Raw genomic sequence first — 27,272 nt, 5'->3', positions numbered from 1 at the left:
GCTTTTGTAAGTGAGTTATGTGGGGTGGCCATGATATTCATCAGAAATACATTCCATCCATCACTTTGCAAGCTAAAAATAGTGCAGAGTCTTAAAATGAGGTAGATTCAAAACTCATGTGGCCCGTTTATTTTGATTTGAACACATGCAACGTGATTACTTACCAGATTCGATGCAGAATACGGGCGTCGGGCGGGCAGCGGTGGCCTGGGTTCGGGCGTCGGACGAGTGGAGGGACGGCCGGATTGAGCGTCGAAGAAGAAGAAGAAGAGGAGAGGAAGAAGAAGAGCTGGGTAGTGCACGTTCGCTGTTCGGGCGGGAGAGGGAGGGTAGGGTAAGAAAAGAGGGAGGGGTAAAAACTATTTGGGAGGGGTTAAGGATTAGGGTTAAAAAAAAATAAAATTTATACTATCCGATTACCTGTTCCGAGTCGGGTCGGGTCGGATCGGTCCGGATCATTTCGGTTCGGGTTTTCGGATCGGATCTGTCCGGATTGACCACCATTCGAACCCGACCCGAAAAACGATCGGATCTGGATGGACAGACTCGATCAGGCCCGATCTAAGCCGTCGGTTCTGTTCGGAACGGGTTGGATCGGGTCGAATCGGGTCGGATCCGCCGGATCGGGTCAGATCTGCCCACCTTTAATTGGGTCCATTTTACCCACCTCTAATTTTTAGCTCACATTCTGAAGTGAACGGAGCGGATGTCGCATTGACATCGTGGTGTGGCCCACAGATCTCTTGCTCATAGCAAACTCGGGTCCATCTTTTTTATCCAACGGATTGTAAACTGTAGGGAAAACCTGTATGCTTAGTCGGACCATCGGCCGTTCATTAAAATTCGGCCGTGTGAACAACCCGATGTGTGAATTCGTTTTTAGGTGGGGTCCACCTTGTACATTGAACGGATGTTTCCTGCCAGATGACTCGTTGGCGGGAAAGAAGGATTGCATGCTAAGCAAGCACACAACCGGTTGGTGATTTGGCACGAAACCTCATTCATCGTGTGACGCATGGCCGCCTCGCCCATTCACACGTACACGGCTTCGGTGGATCCCTGAATGTGGGGCCCACCTTGAGGTATGTGTCTTATATCCACGCCATCCATCCATTTCTCCAGCTAATTTTAGGATGTAATCCTAAGAATTCAGGGAATCCAAATCTCAAGTGGACCACCCTACAGGATACAATAGTGATTGAAAGCACACCATTAAAAACTCTCTTTGGGGCCACCGGAATGTTTATTTTCCATCCAACCTGTTGTTAAGGTCACAAAGATCTGGATGAAAGGACCACACAAATATAATCTCGATCCAAAAGTTTTGTGGGCCCCAAGAAGTTCTAATGGTCAATCACCACTGTTTCCTTTGGTGTGGTCCACCTGAGATTTTTATCCGCTGCATTTTCAGGATCGTAGCCTAAAATGAACCGGAAAAACGAATGGACTGCGTGGATATAAGACACATACACCACGGTAGGCCCGACGAACACGGATCCACCCATGGGGCGTCCTCCACACGCAGGCACACGTGACAACATAGAATATCGCTGAATTATCACATCTTTCCGTTCGCGTGGGATAAACCGTTTAGATCTTCTCGCCTAAAACTCAGGCCATCTAACCTCTGTGCGGGCCCACATCATTCTAAAGAAACAACGGCTAGAAAATATTTTAAACATCACTTGTACATAGTGGCCCATTTGAGAAAATAAATGGCCTTAGTTTGCTGCAGGAGACCTAAAACATTCTTCCCAACCCGATGGAAAGTTCAGATCTTTCACACGTATTTCATATTGGCACGTGAGACTGTGTTTAGAAGTATCAGAACTCCCACGCGTGGGTAATTAGCAAACCTCTTCTTAAAAAAACTGAAATATCGGTTCCGACTCTCTCGCCCTTAAAACACCGAAACAGAAGAGTCGGGCCCACCTCCGGAATAAACAGCTCCGTTAGATTCTCATTCCAGATCTAACTCTCCTCCAACGCCTGGTGGGGGGAATCACATGATCCTGAGCCTCAGTAAATGCGCAGCAGTATCTCGGTACGTGTGGGGCCATAATCCTGTGATCAAAGGAGCTGATCTGATGTTCCCACGTTGGAAGATCCTAACCATTGATCTTGGTCCTACTTTCTGATGGATGTGGCCTCAGGTAGTAGTTTTTGAGAGCAGTGATCAAAACTTTCACATGTGGAGAATGTGTCACGCGTGTTTCCAATATGAACCGTAGAGATTGGCTTCACGTTCAAGATTATCGTGCGCATAAATCAGATCGATCCGATCATCAGGTGGGCCACGCGTGTGCATTAAGTCTAACCAACGGCTGTGCCTGATGAGCGGAACGTCTTTTTTTTTTTTTTTTTGCGGCCAACGATCTAAAAGACTGGGCCAACCATTTCTACGGTTCGGATGTTGAGGTGTAGATCTCATTCCCTTTTTGCAGTTTCTATCTGTAGACAACGGATGTTGCATTTGAATGGATTTTCTGATTTTGGGCCATCCAAGATGGAGATGCCGTCAGATCAACGGTCTAGATCACTAGGTAGTGTGCCTTACGTGTACGGAATCGTCGCCTCAGCAAAAATATTCACTTGCTAGAGTTTCAGGAGTCCGACTGAGGACCCTATGATTACTCCTATTTGAAGATCGGTCCCTCCATTTTCCTCCTCCTTCGCTCCCCCACTCCTACTCCCAACAAATCGTCGCCGTCCGTTCCTTCGATCGGACGGTGACTCTTCCTTCCCCACTGCGCGCTCTCTCTCTCTCTCTCTCTCTCTCTCTCTCTCCTTTCTAAGAAATCTCAAGTCAGAGAATTTCTAGTCATTTTCTCTCCCTTCTCTGCATAAAAGCGCATGGACCGGCGGCGGACCGGGAGCCCGGTCTACGGCCGCCAGCGGAGCGGTGGGTCTAGTAGCACTGGATCATCGTCTCCGGCCATGTCGCCGGCCCACCACCGGTCGGCGTCGGCGGCCGGATCTTTCTCTAACATCAAGCGGACGCAGAACGTTGCCGCAAAAGCAGCCGCCCAGCGCCTTGCGCAGGTCATGGCCTCGCAGACTGCGGACGCCGACGACGACGACGATGATGAGGGAGATGTTGCCGCAGGGTTCCGGTACAACGCCCCTCCACGCTACACGAACAACAGTGTCCCCGCGATCATGGCCGGGAGGCCCACCAGATCCCCTTCGCCTGCGGTAATTTTGTGATATCGATGTGATTTGAGCTTGGCCTAATCTGATTTCGATTTGATGTTTTGTTGGATTGAAGTGTTTTTCTTTCAATGGAGGGATTTAGTTCTTAGTTTTGATGATTTCTTGATTCTTCTATATTTTTTGAATGGATAAGTGAAGAATTTGTAGAAGGAATTTGAGAGTGATTCGGATTCGATATTTGCTGAATTGAATTTTGGTTAAGAGGATTTTTTAGTTCTTAGTTTTGCTGATTTTTATTGAATTGAAGAGGAATTCGGGATTTTCATAAGAATGTTGTTCGGATCAGAGTTTAGCAGTGTTCGCCGATCAAGGCAAAGTCGATAAAGACAAGCAGTGGATCTGATTATGAAGTTTTCTGTGCAGATTTGGATTGTTAATACCAGAATTCATGTTTTCTGAGCAAGGATCCAGTGTGAAAATGCTTATTCCTAAGTTATCTACTATTTGTCTATATGTTTGGCACACATCTACAAGATCTGGGCCTTTCATCTCTTGAGGTCTATACTGGATGGGCCATTCTCCAAAAATGACAATGGAAGGGTGGTCCTAGCTGCTGATTGGAGAATTTTTTCCCTTTGATTATTGACCGTTGGTTAGGCTCTTCCCTAATTACCCATTTATAGTGATCCAGAAGTCATCTGATTGGTTTCTGTGATCATCTGATTGATATGCTGTTTTGGTCCTGCATGTCAGTGTAGGTCCCAACTGATGAACATGGATCTCATACATTTGTGCCACATGGACATAGATGAAGTGCCTGATAACTAATGTATGAGCATTAAGCATTTTATTTTAATTTTTATTAATTTATTTTCCTTTTTGGTTTTCCATTTTTATACATGGATGCTGTTTTATTGTTTATTTACTTCTGATTAATTTGAAAACAGAACCAAGATTTTTGTATACTGTTTTTTTTTTCCGCTGTTTATTTAATCAGTAATATTCATACTTCGGATCGTTGCTATCTGATTTCTCCACTAATCAGTTGGCTAATTGGATGTTGTTGTATTTTAATTAGTTAGGTCGGAACTTTGCAGAGTCTACTCCCTCAGTTCGTTCTTCATCAACTGGTAGGCCATCAGTATCATCTGTTCGATCGACGCCTATGGTTCCCCCAAGTCGAACATCACTGAGGGCTCCGACTGCTATTCCTCCGATAGAACCTCCTATTGATAGGCGTAGGGACAACAAAAGGTAATGAGATCTCTCTGCTGTTTTTAACTTCCTTTTTTCCCCCTTTCTTTCCTTTATCCTTACCTTTTTTTTTGTCCTTGACTTACAAGTAGGGCTGGCAACTGCTCGTGTTTGGATCAGTAGGCCAGTTACTGAATGAGCTACTCGAGCCCATCCATAAACTAAATGACCCAATTATTCAAACCCGAGTCCCATCCACAATCCACAAAATGCAACCTGAGCTCAATCAATTCATTAAACCAGTCAAGACAGATTATTATACTCAAACTAGGTTCAGGTGTTCAACTTGACCTGTTTAATCAGTGGACCAATTAGCGTATTTTGCAACAATTAGCTTATTTTGGAGGTTTGGAGGTTTTAAGTTTTCTGTTCCTATATATAAGCTTCTTATAAGCGGATTGGGTCGGATTGGGGTCAGCATCAGCCTGTCCTGTTTGCCTAACTGGTCTCATTTTCTGGCCTGATCCTGACTGATGACCTGTTTATTGTGGCCCAAGCTCATCTAAGAAGCGTGGATCAGGTGATCTGGCCTGGTGGCTGACTCAACCCATTGTCAGCCCTGCTTATAAGATGGAAATATAATAAAATCATTGAATGATAAATAAATGAATTTGCAAAATTAATGTGCTTTCATGGCTGTGAAGCTGTTGTTTTTTGTATTTCAACCGACGTAAATGCATGTACCCATAACTGAATATAAAAATCACACATTTGTTTTCTTTTTCATAGGAAGTCCAATGCCACCGATGCATGTCATGTTGACATTCATGTATGCATATTATATATATGAATTAGATAATTATATATACAAATTAAGGTATTCTATGATGGTAACGGTGTCTGTAACGGGCACTGCCGTTACCATTACGATACGTTATGGCCCCCGTTGTTTATTTTAGAAAACCTGTTTTGGCCCGTAACAGGCTGTTATGGCCTTGTAAGTGTAACACGTAATAGTTACCACTGTTACCGTTACGTAACAGCGTAACTGTTTTTGAATGCCTTGATACAATTGCTCGTGCGTGCATGTGATAACCTCTGGAAGAAACAAAAGAAACTTTTTTGGGTGATTGTTAGTGCCTAAGATAGGCATGAAGCCCAGTAAGTATCTTGAGAGCTTAACTGCTTGTCACTAGGACCCTAAAGCCTTTGGTTTAGTCTCAGCATGATCGCAATGGTTTAAAGACCTGATCCTTGTGAGGACTGATTAGACAGTAATATGTTTCTGTAGGGAAAGGGTATGAGGTGACTGGAACAATACCAGAAAGTTGTTGTAACATAAAATGCAAGATGTTGGAGAAGCAGGAAGTTGTCCTGCGTTGATTTATGACTTTTGAGTTGGCCCAAGACATTGCTCTACCTTAGCATCACTAAACCTTAGATGTGCTGTCATCTTTATAACAGCAGCCTGCTCCTCCAATACTCAGATCAGATTTCGTTTATGATGTGTGATTTGCTGACACCTTTGGATAGGTTTGCTGAAATCTGAAGGTCCTTATGGAATATTTTACTTACCGGAGAATAGTTGAGATGATTTAGGTCAAAGTGAAAATTATAACTGATTTCATCAGGGGCATTTATGATCAGATAATCCATTTTCTCACTGCATATTACTCAAAACGGGATATTTGTGAGATGCATAGGTTTATCATGGCAAACAACTCCTACAGTCTTCTTTCCATTTACATGTGATGGTGATGTTGGTTGAAAGAGTCATTTAGCCTGGTATATATATTTACTAGTGGATGTGCATCTGTGTGCACTCATAAAGTGATCTGATGTAACTATCACTTGATTCTCAACATTATTTTTTCTTATACCCCTAATTCTGTTATCATTTTCTTGAGACATTTTCTACCTTTGACCAGAATAACCTGTCCTTCAGTTTTTTAACATCTATTGCAGGTTTATGGGAGAAACAGGACACCTGAACTCAAAAGAACCAGGAAACCAACGTGAAGCTTCTGCACTTCGAGATGAGGTATTTTGCTTTTATCTATAAACCATTTGTTATGACCTCTGAAACAGTATGGGGAAAGCCTTTTACAAACCACTTCTAGCATTTACCTGGGCTTGTTAAATGGTAGGAACCAATAATCAAGTTTTCATTTGTGGATGCAATTTTGGGAAAATATTGTCGAAGATAGTCCTTCCAAAAAATAAAATAAAAAAGAAAAAAGAAAAAAAGAAAAGAAAATTTTGGAAAATATAGTCCTTGAAGATGTTGTTCTTGAATTGACTTCTGCTCAAATTGCAGCTCGATATGCTACAAGAAGAGAATGAGAATATTCTTGACAAGGTGAGCTGCTTTTTTTTTTTTTTTTTAAATTTTATTTTCTGAGAAAGTGAAGTTCGGTAGTCCTGTTTTTCTTCCTTTTGTTTTGATTGAGATTCCATGTTTTTAAAATGCGTTTTATGATAACGTTCACATTGGATATTTATAAAAAGAAACAAAAGAAAAATATTCACTTTGTATTGTGCCATCCAGCTTCGAGTTGCAGAAGATAGATGTGAGGAGGCAGAGGCCAGGGCTAGGGAGCTTGAGAAACAGGTGATTTCTTACCCTTAGGTGTTATGTTTCTCATATGATGATTGGGCAGTGCAAGAGGGTGATGGAATTAATTTACAAAGAGACACTGCCAGTAATGTGGTGCTTTTTTTTATAGGTAAACTTCAATTGGATTCCTTTCCAATTGGAGCGAACTATCTCCTCCTCTTGGTTTGACTGGGACGGGAAGGGCTAAGTAACAAGGATGCTCAATTTGGTTGCAAGATTTCCTTGGCATGTTGATGCACCATTAGGATGAGACCTTAATTTAACTGTTTTCTTTTCTCGTTTTATATATGGTTGGTTTCAGTCTGTTTCTATTTTCTATAATTTTATTATTTTTATATTACTATAAAACAACTTGTGTATTGTAGAATTGTATGCAGCTTATCGGCTTGTTGGGCTTTCTAGAGTATTTATGTTTGTCTCCGGGTGTCTATTTCTGACACTTGCTTATGTGCCAAAGTTACATAAGAGATTTCTTTCATGTCTTTGTAGCTAGTTCTAGATTCATCCATATTGCAAATACGTAAGCTTATGCAGTTCTGTTCTTACGGTTTGAAGTATGTCTCCCCCCTATAATCCCGACGATGCATATGCAAATTTACATGAGATAAAATATCATTGATCAAGTACTCTTGGAGTGACGCTACATCAAAGTAAAGGTTTGCCTTTATTTTTGTTGCATAATTTGGTTTATTAAATCCAACAAAGGATCCAAGATGTGCTATAATTTTGTGAAGGCGAGCCTTTATGTTTGTCTCCGGGTGTCTATTTCTGACACTTGCTCATGTGCCAAAGTTACATAAGAGATTTCTTTCATGTCTTTATAGCTTGTTCTAGATTAATCCATATTGAAAATACTTAAGCTTATGCAATTCTGTTCTTATGGTTCAAAGTATGTCTCCCCCCTGTAATACTGATGATGCATATGCAATTTTACATGAGATAAAATATCAGTAATCAAGTACTCTTGGAGTGATGCTACATCAAAGTAAAAGGTTTGCCTTTATTTTTGTTTCATAATTTGGTTTATTAAATCCTACAAAGGATCCAATACGTGCTGTAATTTTGTGAAGATGAGTACCATAAGATTGTCATCAACTTAGTGATTGTAATCAACCTATGTAATTGACCATTAGAGAGTGCTCGATTGTAATCAACCTATGTAGCAATCTATTACATAGTGCCCGTGGGAGTTTTGTGCTCTCATTGCTGGTCCTAAGCTTGGATAAAGAAGGGCTGTGCTAGGTAGTGTTCATAGTATTGGCATCATTATATGTATCGTTGTTTGGGGATCCAGAAACATGCATCAATATTGCTGATGTTATTGCTGATATGAGGAAACGTATTGTCCACTGAGGGAAACATGAGGAAAATGGTGGAATTTCTCAATGATACTTTAGGAGATGCTAAAATACACATATTCACATATTTAGGAATCAAATAATTGCAAAAAAGATGTACACATAATAAGTTTCCCTTTAGGGCTTGTTTGATTTTCCAGTGAACTGGTAAATACCGCGTACAAAAGTAATAATTATTTCCCCATACATTTACAACATACCTGATTTGACTGCTTACTTTTTGACACGAAAACCAAGAATATTACAAAATATCTGTGGGTCCCACTGTAATGCATTTCGCTTATCCACACCGTTCATCCATTATTCCAGTTGAATTTATAGCATGAGTAAAAAAATGAGGCATATCCAATACTCAAGTGGACCACGTCATACGAAAAAGGGAATCGAATACTTACCGTTAAAAACTTTGTGGGGCCACTGTTTCTTTTGGCGTGGGCCACTTGAGTGTTGGATCTGCTTCATTTTTTGTCTCATGCTTCAAAATATTGTAATAAAACAGATGGACGGAATGGATATATCATATGCATTACCTTGCAGTTCAAAAATTAAAATTATCTCTTTTGAACCAATTTCAAAGGCACAAATTCCTTTGAATTTTCAAACACGGTGAAATCGTAATAATTACTATTTACCGTGTTTTCCCATTGCTTTGAAAAAACAAACAGGCCCTTAATGCGGGCCCTAAAAGCATGTAATGTTGACTCAGGGAAACATGGGGAAACTGGTGGAATTTTTCAATGATACTTCATAAGATGCTAAAATACACATTTGTATATTTAAAAATCAAATAATAGCAAAAAAAGCACATATTTGCTTTTTTAGGAATCAAATAATAAGTTTCCCCCTTTAATGGGGCCCTAAAAGCATGTATTGTTGACTCAACAAAATATTGGGGAAACATGGGAAAAATGGTGAATTCATCCATCTATCCATACATGATACATCCATCCATCCATCCATGATACATCCATCCATCCATCCATGAATGCACATACATACATACAAACACAGATACATGATCCATCCAACCATTCATGAATGCATGCATGCATTCATGCATACATACAATGACACATACATATACACGCAAATGCATGATCCGCCCATCCATCCTTCTAAGTGTGCATGCATACACACAGAAACATATATACATACACACATCCATCCATCCATCCGTCCATCCATGATCGATTCATCCATCCATGCATGCATACATATACACACATACAAATATGTATTTCATCATACAGCCATGCACCCATAAAAAAATTAAAATGGATTTTTTTTTATATAATAAATGGATTTTTGGCGGTATCGATACATTGGCAATACAAGCGATGCTTGGAATTTACACAGTCGAAAACATTGGTTACATCAATACATTGGTGATACTTAGCGATATGTCAGCGATATATCGCTGACTCGCTGACACCTGAAATTTATGATATTACCTGTGCTATTTGTATTGTTGAGCTGGCGATACCAATGATATCGGCAATATTATTGATAATATCTCCGATACTTGGAACATTGGTGTTAGGTTGGCAGTTGGTGTCAAACTTATGCCATAAATTCCATAATGAATCCGAGCATCGCAACATTCCAATGATAGAGTGGAATGGCGGAACAGGATTCCTGTAGCCGGCCCCAATTAATTGAGGTAAGGCTGAGATGATGATGGTGGTGGTGGGTACCATAAGAGACTAATTGGATCAATAAGTTTCAAACTTAAAAGCATTTTGGTGTTGGTCTTGTCAATGTCCAATGTCCAAAGCTCCATCACCATAGAGGCCTTTGAAGTGCTGCATGGATGTTAGTGGGAAATTGATTAGGATCTGGATAGCCAAATGGGACTTACTGCCTCTCAAACGCCTCCCTTTTTTTAGTTTCCTTCCAACCACTCATTTCAACATGAGATTGGATCCCTTATATTTGATATGGTGAGTGCCAGGTCATATTTACTTAAAGGGAGATCGACTTTGGGGTGAAGTTCTTTATACTCAGTAACTGTGCAACACTTTCAACAATGTTCAATACCTAATTCACTCAATCCAAGTTAAAATTTTATTTTATTTTATTTATTTTTTTCGCCCTGATGCATTTCGCAAAGACATTTCTTATGGCGTCTGTGCTGGGACAGGGGATTTCATGCTTGTAGAGGTTGCTAGAAAAAGGGAAATCAAGTTTTGTTACTGAGATTACCTACAGATTACTGGATGATATTTCCTTGGTCAATCTATTCAACTGGCTATGCTATGTGGAGAAGAGCATCGGCAAGTAAAAAGGTGGCATGAATAGAGATCGGGTGTTGTAGAGATGAGGATGTTGTGATAGATGCATGGAATACTAAGAAAGGTAGAACTAAGAATAAGGTCATCTGGAGCAGCCCAGGGGTTGTCCCAATGATGCAGAGTAGATCGAGATGGTATGATCATGTGCAACAAAGGCCTGAGATAGCTCTGGTAGGGAGGGGTCGCTTGTGTTGAAGACTTGAGGTGCATGGAAAGAAATGAGAGGAAGACCTAAAAGGAATTAGGATTGAGGTGGTGGGAGGGAATATGAGGCTCAGTCACTTACCATCAATAGGGCCATAGGGATCATGGAACATGATTTGTAGAGCCAATCTCAAATCAATGGGACAAGGCTTATGATGATGACAACGACATCGACAACTGGATCTTGGCACAGAATTTTATTGTTTTCAACATGTTATATAACTTTCAATGGCTTTGATATGCCTGCGTCTCTCTCTCTCTCTCTCTCTCTCTCTCTCTCTCTCTCTCTCTTCTTTCTGTCTTTCTTTCTTTTTGTATTTTAGCCACAATGCCTGAAATTATTCTTTTGTTTCCAATCTGATATTTCTTAGGTTGCTGCTCTTGGCGAAGGGGTGTCTCTAGAAGCCCGGTTGTTGAGCAGGTAACTTTCAGGGCATTGTATGTACTTTATTTGCATATTTCTCACATTTTTACATTGTATTTCTCTCATTTTTACATTTTAATTCTCTTATTTTTACATTGAAATGTCTTATGTGTTTCATTTGCAGAAAGGAGGCAGCTTTGCGTCAAAGAGAGGTAATGCAGAGTACTTGGTTTTCAATATATAAAATTACTGAATAGCATAGACATTATGAGGTTAATTTTCTTGATTCTAAATTATTGTCAGGTAGCATGTAATTGGGATGATATTGCCACATGTGAATGGTTAATATTATATATTTTCAAAGAGTATGTTTGGACTGCACTTGCATGGGTGAAAATTCAATCGATATATGGCTGTTTGTTCCCTCTGCTATTCTTTTCAATGTTTATTTTGTTCAATTTTATCTAAAACTTGCATAATGTTAGTTTACATGTACCATAAGTCATGTTCTACCCTTCCCAATAGAAATGCTTAATATGGAGAGTATGACATAACATTTGTATGACTTGCTGTAGCTCCCATCATAGAAGCCTATTTAACTCAAGTATTATAGAAAGCTCTTAATCTTATGAAATCGATTAAATATACTATCGAATTTCCAAATCCTGAGTGCAGACACTCCATTTCGGTATTGCTCAACACTTGTAGCTGTGCTCATGCAACTTAGGTGGTAAGTCATGGAATTGCTTTTTATCACTTTTGGAATTTACTGAGTTCCCAAAAAGAAACTGAGCTAGTTGGCAGGAAGGGGATGGTGGGCCCCTTTGCGGTTTTGTTCGGATAATGTGTGAATTGCTTCTGTTTGTGTTGGTTTGGAAAGAGAGAAATGACAGATTCTCTAAAGGCATGTATAGTTTGTTCGGATAAAGTGCAAATTTTTGGCTTTTGCTTTTGCCTTTTCTTTTACTCACCATCATGTTGGCTTATGGAAGGGGCGAAAGAAATGGATTTTTAAGGACAAGCGAATTGCATGTGGAAATTGCAGAGAAGTCCAAGTTTGGATGAATAGAGTGGGAATTGACATCCATAGAATTCAAAGGTGTGCAAATTTCAGAGATGTACATGTATTGGAAAGTGGTCATTGCGCAAAGTGACCTCCAGGAACTGTGGCCTGCACCACACCCTCGAGTATGGCAGGTGAAAATTGATGAGAGGTAGTTGTAAAGCGTGGTGACTCTGGAACTGGGGAGGAGTCCTTTGTGATGAGAAGGTCGAAATGTCATTTTGTGTGTGTTGTTAGGGGTGGGCGGATCGAATGAAGCAACAGTTCAAGCTACTAGTTGGGATAATGCCCTTGAAAATTCTCTTTTCCATGTCTGGTGACTGACTGCATTCATTGCCCTAACCTGTGCATCCTCGTGAGGCTCTAATCTTCAAAGCACTGCCTTCAGATCAACCAACTTTTTTGTCATTGTGTGGCAAATTGGTGAAGTGAATTAGAGGGTTGAGAAAATATCCTACTATACATTAATGATTTATAATTAGACAAATGAATTACTCTTATTCATACTCGTTATTCAATTTAAATTGTAAATGAAAGCAATAATGCAAGAAATGAATGATAGTGTTATGCTTGCTGCATAAAAGTGATGGCGTCGTTGCTTGTTTCATAATTTTCTATTATCTATCAATAGTCCTTGTAGATTGACAATTGCATTTGATATGTTGCTTTGCTCTATTCTTTGTAGAATTGACAATTGTGTTCGATATGCTGCTGTCAATAATCCTCAATCAATTTGAGGACTAGTATCATGGTTCTAAGATGTATAAAATTTCATCATCTTTTTCCCAGTTAATTGAGGACTTGGATGTCTTTTTCCCAAGGTTCTTGCCCGTGTTCTATATAACCTTCTTAGTGGATTACATGTGCTCTATTCCTATGTCTAGTTGTTGCCAGTCCCACCCTCATCATTCCATTCTTCTATTGAAATGGTTGATCACTTCTCCATGTATTTGCATCAGATATGTTTAATTAACCACTCAAATTCTCATCCTTTGCATTGCTAAACACTTTTCTCAAATTATTTACATATTGTATTTCGATTGGACATTAGTAGACTAGAATTGCACTGTGTGCTTCTCCTGTGTTTGTTCTGAGGGTTAGATTTTCCTAGGGGGATAGTCTCCACATCTGCTTCTCTGTATGCACACAAGAATGCAAAGCATCCAAAAGAAGAAATGATTGTTGGGTAGGTTCTCGTTTATCTACTTACATCTCTTTTCTGCTATTCCCCTGAACATAGAAAAGGGATGATTTTGGATTAGTTAATGGATGATGGTGTCTCCCTCATCCTCCTGTCATGCCTGTGCAAGCAAAATCAACAAAAGCATGTCCATGGAATTTGAAAACCACATGCACAGGCACATCTGTAGGAAGAAGTGCTGGGCAAGTCTTATTGGTGTGAGTCAGATGCCTATGATTGTACCTAATTCCCTTGAATGTTTAAACAGATGAGTTCTTTTCAACTGCCACATATCCCAAATTATGAAACGAGTTTTTATTATTTTTATTTTTTTTCTTCCTGCCCAATTCTGTGAGTGCAACCAATATACCATGATTGTTGCTGCTGGCAAGTGGCAAGTTTTGTTGGACGTTTAAACTTCTACCAGATTGTGTTTCTCATAGTTTTATGGATCTCCTTTTGAATTCCTTCGTGACATAGCTTGAGATAATGATCTTGCTACTCTATGTGAGAAGAAGGGATTTTTTGTGATACAGGCACTGTGTTCTATCATGGATTAGTTAAATAAACCTATGTGAACCTGGAGTAACCAGAACAAAACTGGGACTTTCCAATGATTGATTTCCTTGCATAAACATTCTACTATTTCCAGGATGGAAATTTTTTCTTCTCACTCTTAGAGGGCTAGTATCAGCTTTCACACCAAACCAAATTTTGTTTAAGATGGTAGGAAATCTAAGATGCCTATTTGAAGTTCCATTTAAGGTCAAGATTGTTGTAGATTTGAAAATTGTTCATATCAGTGTCAAAGCAGTTTTACATGTTTCCTTTGTAGATTTTACAAATCATGAGTTAATGCTTTACCCTCTTGGGTAGACGATCACTATAAAATTAGTTGGACTAAAGCAGAGTATATGGAGTGCAATTTTTGTGAGGAGTGGGAATGAGGAATTAGTTAACATTGCTGGCTAAAAAGTTTCCCAAAACGGCCATTTTTGATATCTTGGGTCAATAATTCATGGAGCGGCGAGCATGGTATTAAGCAACGGTTATGTAATGGCCGTTATAGAAAAAAATGGCCTGTAAGAGCCCGTAAGGGGGCCTGAAATGGATATATATATATATTTTTCTTTTTCAAAAAAAAGAAGAAGGTTGTAATGGTTGTTACACCTGTATGCCGTTGTGGAATTCCTTGGTGGAGAGATTGAGAAGGATGTTGCCCATAGAATTCAACGGGGTGGAAGAAATGGAGATGTTCCTCGGAAATTTATGTGGTCATCATTGACCACTCAGACTGCTAGGGAAATTTTATAGGATATCAACAATAAGATCAGCCTTACTTTATGGGACAAAATGTTTGGCAGTCAAGGAACAACATGTTCATAGGATGAGTGTGGCTGAAATGAGGATGTTGGGATGGATGAGTGGCAAGACAAGGAAGGATATATATATATTTTAACAGGTAAGGAATTAGAATCGAGGGAAGTTAGGAATAGCACCAATAGGTAATGAGATGAGGGAAAGTAGACCATATGGTTTGGTCATTTTCTACAAAAGCCAAGAACTGTGCTGGTTAGGAGTAAGTTGGTACACGTTGAAGGCTCTAAAAGGGCAAGGGGAAGGCCTAAGAGGACGTGGGTGGAGGTAGTAAGAAAATACTTGATGACCTATGGTCTAACTGAAGTTATGACCCTTGATAGAGTGGCATGGCGGAAAAGGATTCATGTAGCCAACCCCAATTAGTTGGGATAAGGCTTAGATGATGATGATGATGATGATGGAGAGTGTAACGCTTTACTGCATCCCTGCCATGGTTCATCTCTTGATATTTTTACCTGATTTTGTTTTTGTCTGCATCAGTCGGGGAACATGATATTAATTCTTTGTTTCAGGCTGCTCTTAAAGCTGCCAACAAGCAAACCAAGGATGGGAGAGATGAAGAAATCACAGCTCTTCGATTGGAGGTTGAGGTAACAAATCCCAAAATGTGAACTTTTCTTGCTATAATTGTTGGTTCTCATGGATGTTAAGCTCATCTCGCTTAGGGAATTTCTGCTGGGGACCATTGTTTAATGTTTTCTTTTAATTAATTAAATTTTCTTTTTTCTATCAGTCTGCAAAAGATGAGGCAGTGTCAGCTCTAGAACAACTGCGAGAAGCAGAATCTGAAGCAAAAGCACTGCGCACTATGACACAGAGAATGATCTTGACTCAGGAAGAGATGGTTTGTACTTTCATCCTAGGTTGAACAAAGTTATGAGGAAATTTTTTGTTACATTGTACTCATTCCTGTTAAATTGTATCATACACATTACACATTTCTTAAATCAATGATGGAAACATCTCTTTTTTACGAGAAACTCAAATCTTTTAGAAAGGAAAAAATGCGAAAATTCAAAAATCCATATACTATTATCAGAAGACCAGTTTATTGATAATGGGAAACCCATTTCCCGAAGGTTCTTTCCTGACAATGGTATATCATTTGATTTGTTTCTTATTTTCAGGAAAAGCTATGTTTAAAGTTTTTCTTAATAAAAAAAAAGCTCGTAATAAAATATATTTTGAGAAGATACTTATGAAGTGCGCAATATATTTATAAACTTGAAGGGCCTAACATTTGATGAGTTTGTGAAGAAGAGATACTTTTCAAGTAAATTGAGTTTAATGATTTCATAGACATCATTTCAAAGACATTTAGAAATATAGATATGTTGAGATGATCAATTCGGTAACATTATGTTCTTACTCATGGTTTACTGATATTTTGCGTGTATGTTATGGTTTTTGTGAGTATCATGCATGCAATTAAATTTTCTTGTGTAATTTCAGAATAAAAACATATTGGATTTGAGACTTTGCACCTGTTTGTGATGAATATGGTTTTTGACAACCGTTAACTGCTATGGTCTGCTGTTTGAAGATTTAAATGTCTTTGCTGGATCTGTATTTCAGGAAGAGGTTGTTCTCAAAAGGTGTTGGCTTGCTCGCTATTGGGGTTTAGCTGTTCGGCATGGTACTTTCTTTAGCTGTTGTTTTCCTGTTCATGGAGAAAGTGGTCCTTGGTCTTATTTGGTTTTGAATTTCATAGCTTTCTGGGTTTATATTTCTCTCTAAAATGGATAATAACAGAGACAGATATGTGAATCCCAGCTTAACTGCTGCACCGAATTTCAGTTTTGTCCATTTCCCCTTTTGATTAGGGGCTGTGCTGCACAAAATTTCAGTTTTGTACCTATTTATGTGAATTAATCTCTTCCCTATTCTCCTGCTTTGATTATATACTATTACATTGCCTTTTCTCATATTTTTGTAATGTCATTGTAACTGGTTCAGCGGCTTATATAGTGGCCAGGTCTTTAAGATTGAAAAAGGTTGGGGGTATGTTTTATGATGGGAATCATGCCAATGTCTTAACTTTTCCTGATCTTGAATGAGTGATTTCATTTACACGTTAACAAGTCATGTTCAACTTTGCTTTGACATTATTCGTGGGCTGCTTTGTAGGTATCCATGGAGAGATTGCAGTGTCAAAACATGAACACTGGTCCTCATTAGCACCTCTTCCTCTTGAAGTGGTTATTTCTGCTGGGCAGAAAGCTAAGGAAGAATCCTGGAACCAAGGCTAGTCATTGCACTCTGTATTTTAATGCATAGTGTCTTTTCACCTTCTCTGGGTGTTTAGAACCAAAATTTTATTTCTATTCTGCAATTTCTTTCATGTATAGTGTGCCTTAGCTACAATTATGTGAACTTCTTCATAATTTTATCATTGAACAGGGAATGATGATCCTGAAAGTCGGAATAAACTTGTGCGGGATTTGTCTGATCTTACTGGGGAAGGCAATATCGAGAGCATGCTTTCAGTTGAAAAAGGCTTAAGGGAACTTGCCTCTTTGAAGGTCTTTTATCTTCAATGTTTGACATTTCTGCCTCCTATAATATATATATATATATATTATTTGAATGCTGATATTTCTGTTTCCTTTTCTATATTGCTTATAATAACTAGATATATATATATATATATATATATATATATATATATATATATATTTCTTATTTGGGATGCTATTTTCAAGGTTGAAGATGCTGTTGTGCTCGCAATGGCTTACCATCGACGCCCAAATTTGGTTCGACAATCCACCTCAGGTTGGTTTGTCTTTTGCAAATCGCATGTGTTTGTTGATTGAAATGGTCTCTTGTACGATTCTAGTATGCTTTTCTAGAGATTAGACAAAGAAATTAGTGTTGTCCTTGTTTTGTTTTCACATTTTGTATGAGTTGAGTCATTGATTTAATACATTATGAATGAAGTTTACATATGTTTCTTTCACAAACAAATTGACTGAATTTTTAGTAGATTTAAATTCATAACATCACTGGTATAGTTTGGATTCATGCTGACTTTTCTTAGTTGTTAAAACTTCAATTTAGATTATGAACTGGCTGCTGGTGTTATAAATCCAGGTCTTGCGGGCATTGACTTTGTGCTTATAGTAGCAAGAGTAGAAATGAGAGGGAGGGAGGGAGAGAGAGAGAGAGGGAGGGAGTTCCTCATAGAGAGTGAGTGACATTGTTTTCTCTTCTCGAGTGAAAGGGGTTCTTGTATGCATGAGAAGATGATCCTCAAGCAAGTGATGGCTTGAGAATAGAGCTTGTAATCCCATTCTTGCACAGTGAAGTTGATTGGTGACCCCCCTGTGGTCCTTGATATCAATGGTGATAATTTGTATAGAATTTTGAATTGTTGTTGGAAAGTGAGGATGGAGAAGTAGGGGTTACTGAGAAGTGGAAACTGCCTCTTAAAGGGATGATCAAGTAGTTCTGGGATCCTTCTAACTAGGTGCTGCTCTTGGTTCCAATCCCTGCTTCAGAATCTTGCTCCTGCTCCGGCTTCCTACATGTTTATACTTGTTTACATTTTGAAGGAGACGCTTCCCCGCTCTCATACCCGAATTTGTTGCTTCTTTGTTTCATGTTTCATGCAACCAGTGTTCCAAATATCGACGATATTACTGATAGTACTGCTGATATTATCGATATCTCTGATGCCGAGGATGATATCCATAAGACCAGGAAAACATCTGTAAATAGGCAAGAACCAAAACCCAAAAATCTCCATTTTTTGGGATTTTCTTTTTTAAAATTTTGTTCCTTAAGTGATTCTGATCACTCTTGGTTTTTTATTGAATAAAAATTTGGATTTAGAGGGAAATCTCAATTTGAAATGAAGACGGGCCGAAACTCAAAGGTGATAGAACATCCATAGAAACTTCAATTTTTTTTTTTTTCAGATTTTAGCATGAATTGCAATGGAAATCCATGTTTATACATGATTCTTATGTATTGACATCGATTTGTGGTGAGAAAAATTAACATTTAAGTGAAAAATGGAGGAAATTGGGTAAATCCTAATTTTTCCATTTTTTATATTGGAAAATGTGTTCGTCACTATTAATTAATGTGGAAATTTTATATATTAATTAAGGTTGGCCAATCTATTGATTGGCTAAAATTTTATATATATTTATTTTATACTAATTTTTTTCAACAACACATGGTTAGGCCCCTATAAAATGGAAATTTATTATGTATAGCTGTTTTTTACAGTATTTTAATTCCTACATGTGTGAACATGTGTCTTTGAACATCTCCTAAAGTTCCACTGAAAATTTCAACCTTTTTCCCAACATTTTCCCAGTTTTTCCCTTAGACATCGATATTTTCCTGACTGTTGACGATAATATCAGTGATGCCAATGCATGTTTATCCACTGTCATCTATACATGTCACGATACCGATACTCTGAACACTGCATGCAACTATAAATCAAATTAATTTATATGGAAGTGACCATGGTATCTCAAGGACAATATCTTGCAGGTGATGATGATGAATGGCAAAGGTGGCATTTTGTGTTCAATTAGCTTTTCAACTCCAAAGATGCCGATTTGCTCACCATTTTTTCGGTCCACCCTCAATGGCAAGGAACTCTTTCAATTGCAGTAAATGAATGATTCTAGTTGGTTTCTATGGAAGCTTGTGTCTATGATAGATGAGATGCCAGTTGGTTTCCATTGGAGTGTTATTTCTTTTGCTGATTGTGAGGTCTCTAAGCTAAAATCCAGATGATTTCGCCCACCTACCTGTTCATAGAAGCTAAACTTTGGTGGGAGTATTGGGGATAGTCGGAGTGGCTATGGTACCAAAGGTGTCCACAGGAATAGAACCCTAGTGATTTGTGAGCTTGGCTTTATCCATGCTGGTCAGTACTCGTCTTGATCCCAAGTAGAAGAGTGTTGATGACTCATAGGTTAGACCTTAGGCTCATTCCCTCTACCTTATCTCAGCCATCAATCGTGGAAGGTGTAGCAGCAACCATGGTAGATTGGACTCGCTTTTGGACATGGAATCTTGGTGACCCTCCTTGTCTGACAAAATCCTAGAATTTTGTATACTATAAATGCATGCTTGTTGCTTGTGAGTACCCTTGTGACTTTTGAGCTTCGCTTTCTCCATGCTGGTCGATAGTCTTGTAGAAGAGCAATGATGACTCTTACGTTAGGCCTTAGGGGTCATTTGGCACCATTGATTTGGGGGGATTTCAAATCCCCTGGTTGTTTGGCACCATAAAGTAACTAGGGGTTTCAAATCCCCTCAAAGAGGGGGTTTCAAATCCTCGGTGAGAGCTTGGATTACATCTAAAATGCTTCCAAGAGTTGCATGTGTAATATGTGTGTCACTAGACTATTAAACTATTGGGCACATGGCCCACTAATGATGTCCCAAAACAACTAGATTATCAATTGCATCACTATAATTACTTTAATATGTTGATCAACGCCATTCAAACATTGTCCATGTAAATCAACGGTTAAAAATCAATTGTTAGTAGTATTCGAAATATTGGTTTCGCGCAATGTATCGCACCCTTGGGATACAGATACGTATCGGTTATCGCATGGGATATATTGTTTGTATTGGATAATTTATCGCACTTTTTGGGAAACATGGGGAAACATTGGGAAAATAGTTGAATTTTTCAATGAAACTTCAGGGATTATTAAAAAAGATCTCAATACACACTTTTAAATCATAAAATCTCAAAAAAGAATGGCACATAATAGGTTTCCTTTGTAGAGGGTCCTAAGCTATGCGTTGTCCGATTGAACTAAGACAACTATATCCAGTATCCACCCCGTCCATCTGTTTTTCCATATCATTTTAGGACATTATGCAAAAAATTAAACAGATCCAATAATCAGTTAGACCATATCATAGGAAACAATGGTGATTGACCATTAGTGGTCCACAAAAGTTTTGGATCAAGTTGATAATTGTTTTTTCTCTTCATTCAAACTTATGTGAAGTTAGCAGCAGATTTGATGCCTAATAAAATATAGGGAAAATTAAGGTGCACCCTAAGAAGTTTTTAATGGTACCATGTTCAACTACCACATTTTCCTTGAGTATAGTCCATCTGATAATTGGATCTTCTTAATTATTGGGATCATGCTATAAAATGATTTGAAAAAATGGATGGACAGAGTGGATATAGAATACACGTCAAGTTGGACCCCACAGTAGGGGCCGTACGGTCTTGGGTGAGTCCGGGGTCTCACCAAATCCACTCAAACACACTATTACAGTGCTAAGTAAACTTTGTTGGGCCCATTGCGAATGTACATGGTTTATCCACACTGGCCATCCATTTTTCCAGATCATTTTAGGGGTTGAGCCCAAATTTGAAACATATCCAAAGCTCAAATGGACCATACCGCAAGAAACAATAGGAATAATGATTTCCACCGTTGAAACCTTCCTAGGGCCTACAATGATGTTTATTTTTCATCCAACCTGTTCATAAGATCACAAAGACGTGGATGAAGGAAAAGAACAAATATCAACTTGATCCAAAACTTCTTTGGCCCCCAAGGATTTTTTAACAGTAGACGTTCAATTCGCACTATTTTCTGTGGTGTGGTCCACTTGAGCTTTGGATATGCTTCACTTTTTAGGCTAAAATCATAAAATTATATGGTAAAATGGATGGACGGAGCGGATAAAATACATGAATTATAGTGGGCCCCACAGAGTTTACTCACTTCGTCATCCGCTTCCCACCACATAGCAAAGACGTCACAGACGCTCCTCTGGCTCGAGTTGTATGAACGGTTGAAAGTTAAATGGGCCCCACAGTAATGTATTTATTATATCTATACCGTTCATGCATTTGGAGAGATCATTTTAGATCAAATGAGTAATATCCAAAGCTCAAGTGGACCACACCACAAATAGCAGTGGGGACTGATTCTCACCGTTAAAACATTCGTAGGGCCCACCATAATGTTTATTTTTCATCCAATCCATTCATTAGGTCACACAAATCTGGATGAGGAGTAAAAACAAATATCATATCGATCCAAAACTTTTGTGACCCCCAAAAGGGTTTCAATGGTAGACGTTCAATCTTCCACTGCTATTTTCAGTGTGGTCCACTTGATCTTTGGATCTGTCTTATTTTTTGGCTCAAGCCTTACGACGAGCTCGTCAAATGGACGAACGGTTTGGATATAACACATACCTCATGATGGGACCCACAGAACTCGGTGACGTCAACATACCAGTCGGTGGTGTGTAGTACACCACTCTATTCTAAAAAAAGGGCAGGACGCCCTTTTTTCTCAAAGCAGAGAGGGTTCCGGCCCCAAAATATCTCCCAAATCTCCCAAATCTTCGGATTTCGGTGAAGATTCTCCAGATTTCGATGAGGATTTCCCCCGATGTCGCCCAAATATTTGGAATTCTTCGGATTTTGACAGATTTCTCTTTCAAATCGGAGATTTTGTTTGCACTAACCTACGAAAGAAGCTTCGATTCGAATGCCCCACCAAATGGAAGCTTCCGATGATGACGATCTCTTGTACAGGTACCGAAATCCAGTTTCTTTGTTTTTTTTTTTTTTAATTTTTAATTTTTTTTTTTTTAAATTTATAACTTTCTTGGTCTCTATCGAAGGATATCGTGTTGCTGGACTGCGATACCGATAATATCGGCCGATAGTATCGATATTACGAACATTGATTGTTAGTCACTCGGACATGATCTTGTACTTGTGGCAACTTTAATATCCGATACTTAGAATTTCATCATTTTCGAGCAAAGTGTATATTTCAGTGTGCTTATTACAGCCATTGTGTCAAACATTACATACGCTCACTAATTAGAGATATTAAAGTTGATTTAGTAATTAAATTCAAACCCCGGTAAATATACCATGTATAGCTCTACTTTTGGATTAGAGTTGATTCCCAATCCAGGGTGTCAAACACAATAGGAGGATTTCAAATCCAGGGGGTTCTGAATCCAGGGGGTGCCAAATCCACGCTCCCAAACAGGCCCTTAGGCTCTTTCCCTCTTCCTTCTCCAGGCTATTTTGATCATGGAAGGTGTAGCTGCAAACATTGTCAATTGCACTCCTGGAGGAGGAATCTTGGAGATCCTCATTGTTTGAAGAAATCCATCAATTTTTTATACTATAAATATATCCTTTTTAGACGCTAATTAGTTTGCTGACTCACGTGCTAAAGATGGAGAGGTGAGAGGGTTACCAAGAAGTTTTCCAAAATGACCCCTTTTTAGATCTTGAGTCGATAGTTCATGAGAGTGGAGAGATTGAGAAGGATGTTGCCCATAGTATTCAAGTGAGGTGGAAGAAATGGAAAGTGCCTCTAGAGTTTTATGTGATTGCCATGTATCCGCGCAAACTGAAAAGGAATTTTGTGGGATAGCTATAAGACCAGCCATGCTTTATGGGTCAGAATGTTGCACAGTAAAGGAACTACATGTTCGAGGGAACTTTGGAGTAGCACCAATAGGTAATAAGAGGAGGAAAAGTAGACTTAGATGGTTTGGTCATGTGCAACAGAGACCAAGAACCTTAGCAGTTAGAAGGAGTGAATTGGTACAAGTCAAAGTCTCTAAAAGAGCTAGGGGAAGGTCTAAAAGGACGTGGGTGGGGTGGTAAGAAAAGACTTGATGACCCACAGTCTTAACTGAAGTTATGGCCCTTGATAGAGTGGAATGACAGAATGATTCATGCGGCCAATCCCAAGTAATTGGAATTAGGCTTTAGATGACGATGACGACAATGACAACGATCATCATATTCTTTTACATTGTTCTTTTTTACATCCTTTTTTCTTAATAAAATCCAGTTACTCGTAAAAAAATGCTTAGAAGTTGATGTCAAAATATGCTTTCGTCATCTTGTAGGGGATGTGATCCATGGACTGGCGGGAGTCATACTTTTTTGAAAGCCTAGTTAAAAAAAAATTAATGCAAACATAATGGGACAGTTTGTTTTCATATCATTGACCTAATTATAATGATATTAGGAAGGGATTTGGCTTTTAATTTGTACCAGAGATGGATCTGGCTATATCTTTTCATTCTCAAGTGCACACTAATGAATATATATCTTTCATTTCTTGGTTGGATAGAAAGCTTTGTTCAAATTTCGAATAACCAATCTAGAAGCTCTATTATCATCTTTTTGTTTAAAGGATGGAGCATGGCATGCAACTGATGCGTCCCTTTCTTTTACTTTACTCAGATCTTAAATCACCCGGTGACCCAAAGTTTCTGGAGGCATTTGGTAAACATTTGCATTATTTTCTCAATGCAATTGTTTTGTAATACACTGCTTTGCTAAGTTTCGGACCAGCACTATTCTTGAGGGGCATTTTTCAGTGTTATTGACATTTGAAAAGCAATCAGATTGGCTCCAATATAGATGTTATTTGGCATTGGTCATAATTCTATTTTAGGTCGCTCCATTTTGTCTAAGATGTGTATTTTCTTGCAGAATTAAATCATGAGGAAGCAGAGGATGTTCTTTTCAAGCAGGTAACTTGTTAAATGGTTTTGTTTTGATGCCTTCCTGGATATAAAAGTAATTTACCCCATTTTCCCTGCAGCATATCCTAACACAATTCTTGAGGGAAATAATTGCTGAACTCATTAAAATTATCATTGTTTTGCTCAATAAAGTTTATTGTTTGCACTCATGTCTGGAAAGCTCATAAGCACGTGGGTCAACTGATGACCTCATCTTCCTGGGTTTTGAGGCCATGGCACATAGCCACATACGTGATGAGCCCTCCTGATGAACAACTAGATCAGAAAGGGAGGCTAGGCTTCCATTCCTAGGTAAAGTTATGTGAGTTTGCAGACAAATCATTAGGGAGGACTCTGATTGAAAGTATGAACCTATCTGGGTAGTAAGATGGAAATTCTGGAAACAATTCCAGTTAAGAAAAATCCACTATTCTGTGCATGACAGGCCATTTCCAATTACGGGAACTGCTTTAGTCTGCCCTGTGTTTTTCCTCACATTCTTTTGTTGCTTCTGGTCAATTTGCATATGGGTAAGGATTAGCTTTTGTCCGAATTGATTTATGGTCAATTTGGATTGTCATAAAATTCGAGGGCAGCCATGTAATGGGTTTGAAGCAGCATCATTCCATTCTCATTTTGGGACATTTTGCTGAGAGCCATGCATAGCACCTCTGAAACGGGGGATGCGCCAAGCAGCTCAATTTCCCCAAATGCACGCAATCCAATGCGCTTTCAATGCCAATCTGGAGTGCATCCCCAAACAGGTCCTTAGTTTTCGTCATCACCTAGTTGGGGTCGGCTACAAAAATCCTTTTCTGCCATTGAAATCTGTCAAGGATGTAGAATAATGTTTTTGTATGTAGAATAAAGTTTGTTTTTGTAGCTTCCAGTCGTACAGTGCACATTATAACTACTTATGTGCAGGCATGGCTCACATATTTCTGGAGAAGAGCCAAAGCCCATGGTGTGGAAGAAGATGTTGCCGAAGAGCGACTTGAATTTTGGATCGGCCGCAGTGGCCAGCCACCAACTTCGCACGATTCTGTTGATGGTAATTTTCCCCATCTTGTCTACAATCAGTGGAAGCTTATCTTGAGAAATAAACTTCTTATGAGTACACATGGCTCACATGTATGCACACTACACTGGCACCTTGTGTATGCCAAATGCTCATTCACGACAAAACCAAGACTTTAAACACTTTTTCATTCTCAGTCTCGCACTAGTCGTGCCTAGGGATTGTCAGAAATATGCTGACTCAGCCTAGTGTGGTAGTTGGCTGGGTATCTCAATCTGTTGGGTGGATTTTTCTTACTTCGAATTTCTGTAACATACGGATGGCACATGTATGATGATCTGAGCCAGGCATCCAGTGGGCGCTGCCATTCATTAACTCATGATAAATAAAAAATAAAAAAAATAAAAAATAAAGAAATCCTTTAATTGGATTATCTTAACAATCTAATTAATGGACATTTTCTCACTGAATGGCAGCCCTTGTCTTTCATTATTCATGTATATGCCACCAATTAAAAGGCTAGGATTGTCCAAACATTGTGATTTTTGGACTGATGCCCATTTTCCATAGGAATATCAAATGGATGGTTTCGATCTCATCCATCCAAGCCACGTGTGGAAATGACATGCCTTTTTATGTCTAAAGGCACCAAAGCCATCCCCTATGTTTGATCAACTCAAGATGGGCCAGATGTTGAATCTATCCAGGTCACCATCTTGCTGAGTTGAACTTGTTCACTCAAATCTGATTTAGTTCTGTGGCAGAAAAAGCCAAGAAACAAAAAAGAAGCTTACTCTACAGGGTTTGTGCTTTCTGTACAGTTGAGAGGGGTCTGATGGAACTGAGGAAGCTGGGGATAGAGCAGCAACTGTGGGAAGCATCACGCAAGGAAATCGACCAAGCTCCTGCAGCAGCTGCCAATCACAAACCGACTACAGATTCAGAGACTGCTTCATGATGATCATGGTGCAATTTCATTTGCGTCCCGTTTAGTCTGTGAGTAACCAGGCTTTCATTTCTTTTGGCTTTTGCCTCATAGCTTCAGTATAAATCATCACTCATGATCCCCCCATCACGGAGAGAGCTACGGTTTGTTTCATGGAGATGTACCACACGATGCATCTCTTTCATTTTCTTTTAGGTTTGTGTAATTAGGATGGGATGAGGGAAAAAAAATGATAGTTTGGGAATGAGTGTAACGTTCGTGTCATGCTTTTGAAATTTGTTGGATTTTGTATATGTTGGATCCAAGCCGTTAATCAGTGAATAGAGTCCAGGGGCCCACAGGCATGACAGTTAGTGGGATCACCCCCATTTGATGGAAATGAAGAACATTATTCTTCCTTGTTTGTTTTATTAAATTTTAAGCTGTGAGGATTGATTTAGTAGGATTTGAATAAAGCTTTGCCCTATGAATGGGTCCTTTACCTGATCAAAACCATTCATGTGGTGGTTCTGATCATGTACTGCTGTGCGAGGATTGGGGCTGTCAATGGGCCGGGCTTAAAAAAAAATAATAAATAAATAAATAAAATAAAAAAATTGAATAGGGCTGGCCCAAACCGTTCAAAATCCAGCCCCAAGCCAACGTCATGCCCAGCCCATTGTACTCGAAATTGTCGCCATGCATGGGTCCTTCCCTGATCGAAACCGATCATATGGTGGGTCGATCAGGGCCCATTAGTTTGGGAGGTATTTGATACTAAACAAAGTGTGATCTATGCACACGTGGCATGGATTAACTCCAATTAACTCCAATCAAACTTCCAAATTTTGGTTCCTACTGTTCATAGATCATCATTCCAAAATCATATTTGGTTAAGGGTGCGTTTGGTTGCACAAATACAGGAAATTCCATTAGTAATCACTCACCGTTGATTCGTGGGCACATTTTGAATTCTATCCGTTGGCTAATTTTCTATCAATGG

At 39.1% G+C, this 27,272-nt stretch overlaps 1 protein-coding gene across 1 annotated transcript; it reads left to right on the top strand.

The window, feature by feature from the left end:
• The first annotated feature begins 2,652 nt into the window (after window positions 1–2,652).
• Window positions 2,653–26,689, top strand: LOC131246648 (coiled-coil domain-containing protein SCD2). Its single transcript, XM_058246996.1, has 17 exons — window positions 2,653–3,195; window positions 4,232–4,407; window positions 6,313–6,388; window positions 6,665–6,706; window positions 6,896–6,958; window positions 11,189–11,238; window positions 11,366–11,393; window positions 15,317–15,394; window positions 15,538–15,648; window positions 16,380–16,440; window positions 16,932–17,048; window positions 17,205–17,326; window positions 17,507–17,576; window positions 24,043–24,084; window positions 24,295–24,335; window positions 25,251–25,377; window positions 26,166–26,689. Exons 1-17 carry the CDS (start codon window positions 2,854–2,856, stop codon window positions 26,300–26,302), a joined length of 1,683 nt encoding a protein of 560 aa, XP_058102979.1. The 5' UTR covers window positions 2,653–2,853; the 3' UTR covers window positions 26,303–26,689.
• The last annotated feature ends 583 nt before the right edge of the window (window positions 26,690–27,272 follow it).

This window comes from Magnolia sinica, chromosome 5 (assembly GCF_029962835.1).
Source record: "Magnolia sinica isolate HGM2019 chromosome 5, MsV1, whole genome shotgun sequence".
Taxonomy (NCBI): Eukaryota; Viridiplantae; Streptophyta; class Magnoliopsida; order Magnoliales; family Magnoliaceae; genus Magnolia; species Magnolia sinica.
This window is presented reverse-complemented; position numbering and strand designations above follow the sequence as displayed.

Excerpts from the sequence above, each read along its gene's own strand:
- LOC131246648 (XM_058246996.1), top strand. The coding sequence starts at position 2,854 with ATGGACCGGCGGCGGACCGGGAGCCCGGTCTACGGCCGCCAGCGGAGC. Across the intron at positions 17,327-17,506 it reads GGGAACTTGCCTCTTTGAAG|GTTGAAGATGCTGTTGTGCT; the intron begins GTCTTTTATCTT and ends GCTATTTTCAAG. Across the intron at positions 17,577-24,042 it reads GGTTCGACAATCCACCTCAG|ATCTTAAATCACCCGGTGAC; the intron begins GTTGGTTTGTCT and ends TACTTTACTCAG.